Source organism: Perissodus microlepis, chromosome 16, assembly GCF_051167445.1.
Source record: "Perissodus microlepis isolate ML-2025 ecotype Zambia chromosome 16, ASM5116744v1, whole genome shotgun sequence".
NCBI classification, from domain to species: domain Eukaryota; kingdom Metazoa; phylum Chordata; class Actinopteri; order Cichliformes; family Cichlidae; genus Perissodus; species Perissodus microlepis.
This window is the reverse complement of record NC_140476.1, coordinates 17,419,684-17,429,608: the sequence shown is the minus strand read 5'-3', so window position 1 is coordinate 17,429,608 and position 9,925 is coordinate 17,419,684. Positions and strand designations below refer to the sequence as shown.

Genomic DNA, 9,925 nt, shown 5'->3' with positions numbered 1-9,925 from the left:
CAGCGAACTGCTTCCCACTTGACATTTTTCATTTTGCGAACCTTTCTCTGTAAACCCTCAAAATGGAAAATCCCAGTACAGTAGATCAGCAGTTTCTGAAATGCTCAAACCAGCCCATCTGGATCCAAAAATCACGCTAATTTCAAATTCACTTAAATCACCTTCTTTCCCTATTCTGATGCTCAGTTTGAACTTGTTTGCCTTGATCTGCTGTACTTGCATAACAATCCTGAAAAAAAAAGTCAGTGTCGTTTAGCTGTTTGTAATGTAACGTCCCTTCTGTTGTAACAAAGGCCTGTCAGAGTCCTGACAGAAACGCTTCTGCCAGACAAAGGCAGAACATTTCACTGGGATACCGAATGTTCTTGTATGCTCCAGCTGGACACAGATGACAAAGTATGGTGCTCCATCTGTAAGGAACATACATCAGAAGCACTACCCATCATGCTCTGTGGCACGGCGCCAACTCTGTTTGTGTATTTCTGACCTTGGAGCACATACACATTGTTAGTCATCATCCTTTTCTTCCAGTTATTTGTAATGCTGATTCTCTATGCATGCGCATGTGTGTGTGTGTGTGTGTGTGTGTGTGTGTGTGTGCCTGTGTGTGTGTGCCTGTGTGTGTGTTTGAAGGGGGAGAGGGTGCAAGGGGAGAACACTGTTTTCTGCTCCCAGTTGGTGAAGATTATGTTCAGTGTCATGGAAGACTTGGAGAGATATTAAATGAGCCTCACATCATGTGGTGTGTGTGCTTCGTGCTCCCTCTACACATTGTGACCATGGACAGAAATTAATTATCATAGTGCAAGGAGTGTAAACATATGCGTGAACATAAACAAAATGCAAATACACAAAGTCACATTCATTTGAAAGTATATTGAATATATGCCATTTTTAGTGTAATATGATGTAAGTCAGCTGCACAATACATCAATTAACATAAATGCTAATTTATTCCGAAATAGTGGTATAATGATGGGGTTTAGCTAATGCTGAGGGCCTAACCTCCAATAAGGAGAAAACCTCTGAAGGCAGAGGAAACAGACGCACAAATGAATTGCACGAACACTGAATGCAGCCTTCATACTCTTTAATATGAGCCACAGGCACTGTCCCTGATGTGCCTGCTCTCCTCCCATGTGAGCAAGAGCCAAGTGGGGAGGATGATGGATATAGCTCCATGAGGATACAGCAGTATGCAATGATAGTTGACATGTTTCCACATGAATGGCACTGCATCAGGTTGAGAAGGCCATGACAGGTCTTTTTCTTTATCCTGTGCATTATCTCTAAACTAACATGAAATTTTGCACGCACCATGTGCCACCAGTTCAGATGCTACATCTGATAAATTAAAATGAGAGAAATGAATAATTCACTCTTAATTATAGCGGTGTGAGAACTCATTCCAGAACTGTTTGGTTTTCATTAAAGCTAGGTGAAAACACAGTCAGTGAGGACAATGACTCATGCTCTGTGTGACTCATAGTTTGCCATTCAGCTTTCACCAAACAGAGTAAGTATCACATCAAATTTAAGAATAATTTAAGAATAATGATATAATTTTTTAATTTTCAAGCTCTCTACTGGCAGTTGTGGGATCATAGATACATATCCCAAAAGTGGCAAAGTCCCAGTGTGTTCATGCAGTGATGGCCCATGGCATGGTTTTTATTAAGACTGCTCTGCACAGATCACATAAGCACTTCATTGGTGTTTCAAAGAGCTGAAATGGGATTACTGTGATAGTTCATTCATGCTGTGACCTGAATTTTGCCAAAATATTTTAAAGCGTAAAAATCTAACAGCCCCGTACCTCTCACTGACAGAAGTGATATGGACAGAAAGCTGATCAGTCGAGCACTTTGTAAGGCACCCTGTGTCTTCATCAACCGCGTCTCCGGGTGTGATGTCCAAATATAGCAGCTGGGACGTCAGAGGGAAAACTAACAGTGTTTTTGGAAAGCCACCTGCCATTATGGGATTGACAGATTATGAAAAGCTGATGTAACTTGGCATCCCGGTGAGGGTTTTGTTTTGAGCATGAATAACAAAAAAACGGTTTAATCAACCGTTTGAACACGGGGCCACGCCTAGCGCGGTGACATCGTTTGTTTTATATATTTTGATTTTTTTCTTTATTTTTTTTTTCTTTGGAACATCTTTTAGGTCAACATCTTTTGGGGGCTGTATCTCGGTATAATGCTCCAGTGAGCTGATTCCTTGTGCATGAAATGACTTGACATCCTCCCGACCACCGAGTGCGACTCAGTGCGCGTGTGCCTGAGCGTCCACGGAGGGAGAGAGAGAGGGAGAGAGAGAGAGAATAAGCAACTTTGTGACCAAGCATAGCTGTGTCTACAGGAACAGCGTGGGGGAGAAAAAAATCATTTGACAGTTATGGTTGATCAGCGTTTCTTTCATCCCGCATTAGTGACGACGAACGTGCTCGCGTACAATAGCGCCCGTTTTCTATTTCGTTTTGACGGATTAAAAATAAAAGACGCGCCGAAATACCCAGCGAGCCTACATCTACATCAATGTGCGCGAGGTATGTATTTCCTACCAAGAGTTACACAGAAATTATGAAGGCTATCTTATCTCAGGCAAGGCGCTGTCATACAGAATTTCTGCTAATCTTCTGTAATTTGCAAAGCTTTGCATTTAAATCGGCAGCCTATTTAACAGCACTTCAGGTCTTAACAAGCAAGTATGATATGGGTTCCCCCCTCGCAGTGGATTTAGACTATTGTTTGTGCTTATGTCTTCCTTTGACCTTGCTTTTTTGTTGTTTGACATAGCTTGAAGGAGTTTCTTTCTTTCCTTCTTTTTTTTCCTTTTTTCTTTTTTTTCTTTAGCCGTTTTAAATCAGCAGGCACAAAGACAGAAGTTACCTCTGGGTAACAGCAATCAAAGCTTTGACTCATGCCGACTAGAGCTCTCTTGTTTAGAAGTTGCTTTCATCGCAGCCCGCCTGTTTTACATCATCGTGTCTTTTATTTCTAGATGACATTGAGGATACCTTAGCAGGACTGTGAGCTTGGCCGTCATTTGCAGGAAAATGCATCTTTGGATTCCATATGTTTTGCTGAGTGCAACGTCAGTGTGCACCGTTGAGATGTTGAGCCATTATGGAGAAATATGTCAAGGACTATGTGCCTGTGAGGAGAGAGAAGGGGTGCTTACGGTGAGCTGTGAAAACAGAGGAATTGAAAGTCTCTCAGACATAAGCCCAGTGTACTTCTCCCAGTATCATCTGCTGCTTACTGGAAATCTTTTGAAAAAGCTATCCACCAATGATTTCGCTGAGTACAAAGGACTTACAATATTACATCTGGGAAATAATGAAATATCTGATCTTGAAGCAGGAGCTTTTAATGGACTGCAGGAATTAAAACGATTACATCTCAACAATAACAAAATTGATGCCTTGAAGGAAGAGTTTTTCTTTGGCCTTGATAGTCTGGAATATCTACAACTTGATTATAATTATATCACTCATATTGTGCCAAATGCCTTCAGCAGACTTCAACATTTGGAGGTCCTGATTCTAAATGACAATTTAATATCTGCCCTGCCCGTAAACATTTTCAAGCATGTACCATTGACCCACTTAGACTTAAGGGGAAATCAGCTCAAAGTACTTCCCTACACAGGTCTGCTGGAGCACATGAACAGTGTTGTGGAGTTGCAGTTAGAGGAGAATCCGTGGAACTGTTCCTGTGAGTTGATTGCTCTTAAAACCTGGCTCGAGAGCATATCATACACAGCTTTAGTTGGGGATGTTGTCTGTGAGTTCCCTTTTCGGCTTCACGGGAGAGACCTTGATGAAGTTTCAAAACAAGAGTTGTGCCCGAGGAGAGCCATTGCTGAATATGAGATGCCACCCCTGCCGCATTTGAGCACCGATGCATACTATAGAACCACGCCAGCTCTTACAGCCTCCTTCACGTCATCTGGGTTCGCACGGTCCTCATCAAGACCCACTAAGGGACCTCGACAGTCAGCCAAATTAAAATCAAGACCCACAGCTCGCATTTTATCCAATAAACCACAAAATTATGGCCAAATTATTTCATATCAGACCAAATCCCCCGTGCCTTTAGATTGCCCAACAGCCTGCACATGCAATCTTCAAATTTCAGACCTTGGCCTGAACGTGAACTGTCAGGAGCGAAAGATCGAGCAGATCTCCGACTTAAATCCCAAACCTTACAATCCCAAAAAGATGTATTACACTGGGAATTACATCACTGTGGTTCGTAGATCAGACTTTATTGATGCAACTGGATTAGACTTGCTTCATCTTGGTAACAATCGAATAGCCCAAGTACATGACAGAGCTTTTGCTGATTTGGCAAATCTTAGAAGACTATACCTTAATGGTAATTTAATAGATCATCTTCCAGCTGATATATTTTATGGATTAGATAGCCTGCAGTTCTTGTATTTAGAATATAATGTAATTAAAGAGGTTACGTCTGACACCTTTCAGCATGTACCTAAGCTTCAGCTTTTATTTCTAAACAATAACCTACTAAAAACTTTACCAGAGGGAACGTTTACTGGCCTGACGTTAGCCAGACTAAATCTTCGTAACAACCATCTTCGATATCTGCCAGTCAGGGGTGTGCTAGATCAGCTTACAGCACTGGTACAAGTTGATTTGTTTGAGAATCCCTGGGATTGCTCATGTAGCATACTGGAGTTGAAGATGTGGCTGGAGCAGCTCAGCACGGGCACAGTTGTAAACAATGTCATCTGTGGATCTCCTAAGAAACTAGCTGGAGAGGATATGAGATACATTAAGACGACTAATTTCTGCCCTAATAACTCTGATATACTTGCCTCCATGATTCCACCGTCTGAAGAATCTTTTCCTGGAAGCACTATCACCATAGAAACATCCTTGGACTCTGACACTCAGTACAGCACCATTCCTTTATCTGTGATGATTCTTGCCCTTCTCCTCATGTTCATTATGTCTGTGTTTGTGGCTGCAGGGCTGTTTGTGGCGATGAAAAAGAGACGTCAAAAGAATCAAAATGAGCAGAATAACTCAATGAATGCTTGCATTAGCTCTCTCAACATGGAATATGGCCTTTACAAAAAAGGATCCATCCCCAAAGTCAGGACATCCAGCGGGCATGTGTACGAGTACATCCCACCTCCTGCAGAATCTACATGCAGAACCACTGCTCACACCCCACCGGACAATAAATCAGCGGACGGATTTAGAGACTTTGATGAGTTGAGTGGCGCTTTTCTGGGTAACTCGGATGAAGAGGCAGCCAGTAATGTAATAAGCTCAGAATACAGTGCCACCACTCCAGAGCCTCTTAACAAGCCCTCCACCCCTCACCAAAATGACCCGTGCTTCTACAGGGATGTGCTTGAGCCTGACAAGCACGCACGCTACAGCAATACATTGCCATGCAGACATACAGCACATTCATCAAATCAGTATGCCACAGACTTTGATGCGAGGCATCAGTATGTTCCCCCTGAAAGAATACAACAGACAATACTGTATTGTACTTCGCCAAGTACTGTTTATGTGGAGCCGAACAGGAGTGAGTACTGGGAACTGAAAGCCAAGCTTCACATTGACCCAGATTACCTGGAGGTTCTTGAAAAACGAACTACATTCACACAGTTTTAAGAGACTTGGTGGCCCACAGATGGTCAGAGTGGACGGATTTCTGTGATGTATCTATTTTAATCAGGAGTCGTAACATGTCCTAAAAAATAGGCATAATTATTTTCTCAACTTTAGTACAGTGCATTGGGAGTTACAGCGTGCACTTCTCGGAGTCATGCCTAACAGAAGTGAGCAAGAAAAGACAACACGCTTCATTTTAAATGGTCACTTAACACTTTATCCCTGTTTTGTTTAACAGTTTGGTTTAATTTTAAAAATATAAAGAAGAAAGCACAGATTCAGGGCTCATATGACTCATCTCTATCCTGGAGCTGTATCATTGACAACAATGTGAGACTGAGCTTTAACTCCCAAATTAGCTTCATTTTATGAGTGCTAATGAACCGTGCAGATGACATGTACTTGTCCCAAAATAAACCAGGTTTTTTGTCACAGATACATGTATTTCTGCCAGTTCTGCCTTTTCAAATTTATTCAAAATGAAACACGTGCATAGGACTAAAACAAATTTGTCCTGCAAATAGCCATATAGCCATGAAGTTGACCTTTTAGGTAGACAAAAGTCACTTAAGCACTGAGCCAGACCCATTTAGCTATGCAGTCCTCGAGGAGTCACAGCTCGGAGGTGATAATATTTAATGCATTAGATCATGGAATAAATTCTAAAGTAATGTTTCAAACCACAGATTATGAGACTCATAAATCGCAGCTCACTTGTTGGGAGGTTCTAAAGAGAATAATCACAATAATTCATATCCTACAAATATATTGAACTGAACCAGTACAATGAAATCCCTCAAAGACTACCTATCTCCAGCCTGACAGCACTAAGTGATTATGATTATGAAAGCATGTTGGGCTGGAGTTAAATTTAATGCATTGTAATTGTGCTCAAAAATGTTGTAACTAAAACATTATACTCATAACTGTATTCAGGTGTATTGTAAAGGATAGAAAATGAGCTTTAACTGCCGTTGTTTGTCATGTGTTACAAATGTGTGCAAACAGTGTGTCTGGCATTTTACATAAACACACGCTTACACCCTCATCTGTTACGTGTACCACTACCAAAGCAGTCCACAAAGAATAACATATATATATATATATATATATATATATATATATATATATATATGTATATGTATATGTATATGTATAGTTTACATCAAAACACAGCCCTGTGAAATATTGAACCTATAATAACTCTTTACTGTAAGTGTCAGAATGTGTCTACTGTAGTATCCCAGTTACAACACATTTGAGTGAATTTACAATACAATGAGATATATCTGCAAAGTATTCTGTCTGAAACTCAGTTCAGATTTTTCAGTGTTTTGGCCTTAGGCTCATACATTATAAACATTTGAGTAACTGCAAATTCTTATGCAAACAAATACGGTTATCGAGCTTTTTGTCAGTTATTTGGTTTATTATGTTTTATTTTATATAAAAAAAGAATGCACTATGACTTTTACAGGTCAAAAATGATGTCACTTTCTGAAATGCACAATGTAGTAGTGTGCATATAGCCATAGAAATAGATTTAATAATTTCATACATAAAGATTACATCTGTCAAAAACTCTTGCACTATGCATAGATATGGATTATACTTAGACAATCTCTGCAAACCTGCCCACTGCTCACCCCTCCGTCACCAAAAGCATCCATAAACACAAAATTTAATAATACTATCACATCCCATAACTCCTCATTTGGAATTCAGCACGCATGAATATTCAGAGGTACTTTTGTACCACATTTTGGATAATTCATTTATTCGCAAAAGTAATATATTTTTAATTACATGTGTTTTTAGGGGAATACTGAGTGGATTTGCTTGGCATTGTTTGTCTCATTTGTTCGGTTCGGGGTCGCAAGAAATTAGACAGTTTTCCTGCAATTAGCAGTCTCCGCTTGTCTCTTTCTTAGGGAGGGATTGATGGTTAGTGTAACAACTGTGTAAAAATCTGCAAGTGCTTTAGCATTATTAGACTGAAAATCACAACAAATGAATGCAGTGATTGAATGGATAAAATGCATAAAATTTTGAATGCTCTGAAGGAAGCTAAACACATCATGTAGGCATAACGCCACCTAACCAGTTTCTAGGTCAATAGCGAATGCCTAGAAATGTGACTTTCCCTGCAAACATGCAGCAAATTCACATCATATGCAGTATTATGCACTGAACCTGTCATTTTAATTCAGCTAATTACAGGACATGGTGTTTCTGGACCTGGTCTGCATGTCACCAAATATTACACTGTAGTATTAGTCATGCTGTTTACCATGCTGTTTACAGTCTGGGTTTGTTGCCTTTCATGTGTTCAGTCATTTTGTGATTCTTTTGTCACCTGACCTGTCTCTGTGCTTTAGAAATTCAGCAGAACAAATGAACTGAAGTCTGCACAGAAAATAAAAAAGCATGTACCTACACAGCAGGTTTGTTTTTAAAGATTACATTGCTGTGAGTCAGTGTTGAAAACAATGTAAAACTGCAGACATGCACAGACTGATCCACAAAAAATGTTTGTGTTGTGAACAGTGGCTGGCATTTAATTGATTGTGTTTCAACTTCTTTTTTACACGTGTCAGTTTTTACATCCCAAACTAATGCGACAAAAGAGTGGATAATCCAGTATTAAAAGGAAAATGTATTGTGTGGGAGATTCCATACTTTATTTTATTTATATATATTTTTTTGGTTTATTTATTTTTTTTACAGTCTTGCAAAAAAGAAACTGCATAATCGAACAACAGGATTTGCTGTATATAACAGAAATTTGTAATCTGTTTTCTCTTGTTCAGATTTTTGTAATCCTTGACCAAATGCAGATTTTTTTGTCACATGTAAGACTACAAATATTGATCATCCAAAATTGTGTTAAATTGAAACGTGACTGTCCTGTGTATATGTGCAAATGTTCAGTTTGCAAAGAAGACAAGGTGAAGTCAGTGTCTTATTCGATTGTGTTTGTTTTTCATATGAAACAGTGATTTCCTGTGTAAACCTTTGATTTGTAAATAGAACACTTCATCAGCCTTTTCATGCAAACTTGCATCTTTTTTTGAAAAGCAAAAACCTGGTCTCTTCTTGCAAAAACACAGTACAACTAGGAATATGTGGGGTAAATATATCTACAATGTGCTGTTTCTTTAGTTGCTAGCTAATGAATAAAACATATGCATTCATTTGATACACTCGTGTTTGTTTTCCCTTCACCCTTTAAACCACGTTCTTTGCAGCAAATGTCATAGTGCACATGGAGGAGAGAAAGTGTTGCGCAAAAGCTATTGGCAGTTTTTTTTTTCCTTTTTTTCTCTTCTTGCTAAAATTGTTATATCTAATTCAAATGTCTCGATCAAGAGGCTGTCATAGTTTCATTCGGACAAATTGGAAATAACGAGAAGGCTATGTTATACAGGGAGTGCAGAATTATTAGGCAAGTTGTATTTTTGAGGAATAATTTTATTATTGAACAACAACCATGTTCTCAATGAACCCACAAAACTCATTAATATCAAAGCTGAATGTTTTTGGAAGTAGTTTTTAGTTTGTTTTCAGTTTTAGCTATTTTAGGGGGATATCTGTGTGTGCAGGTGACTATTACTGTGCATAATTATTAGGCAACTTAACAAAAAACAAATATATACCCATTTCAATGATTTATTTTTACCTATGAAACCAATATAACATCTCCACATTCACAAATAAACATTTCTGACATTCAAAAACAAAACAAAAACAAATCAGCGACCAATATAGCTACCTTTCTTTGCAAGGACACTCAAAAGCCTGCCATCCATGGATTCTGTCAGTGTTTTGATCTGTTCACCATCAACATTGCGTGCAGCAGCAACCACAGCCTCCCAGACACTGTTCAGAGAGGTGTACTGTTTTCCCTCCTTGTAAATCTCACATTTGATGATGGACCACAGGTTCTCAATGGGGTTCAGATCAGGTGAACAAGGTGGCCATGTCATTAGTTTTTCTTCTTTTATACCCTTTCTTGCCAGCCACGGTGTGGAGTACTTGGACGCGTGTGATGGAGCATTGTCCTGCATGAAAATCATGTTTTTCTTGAAGGATGCAGACTTCTTCCTGTACCACTGCTTGAAGAAGGTGTCTTCCAGAAACTGGCAGTAGGACTGGGAGTTGAGCTTGACTCCATCCTCAACCCGAAAAGGCCCCACAAGCTCATCTTTGATGATACCAGCCCAAACCAGTACTCCACCTCCACCTTGCTGGCGTCTGAGTCGG

At 39.5% G+C, this 9,925-nt stretch overlaps 1 protein-coding gene across 1 annotated transcript; it reads left to right on the top strand.

Moving 5' to 3' along the window:
* The first annotated feature begins 1,090 nt into the window (after positions 1 to 1,090).
* On the top strand, positions 1,091 to 8,861 carry slitrk5b (SLIT and NTRK-like family, member 5b). Its single transcript, XM_084954850.1, has 2 exons — positions 1,091 to 2,551; positions 3,007 to 8,861. Exon 2 carries the CDS (start codon positions 3,062 to 3,064, stop codon positions 5,660 to 5,662), a length of 2,601 nt encoding a protein of 866 aa, XP_084810976.1. The 5' UTR covers positions 1,091 to 2,551; positions 3,007 to 3,061; the 3' UTR covers positions 5,663 to 8,861.
* Positions 8,862 to 9,925: the final 1,064 nt, after the last annotated feature.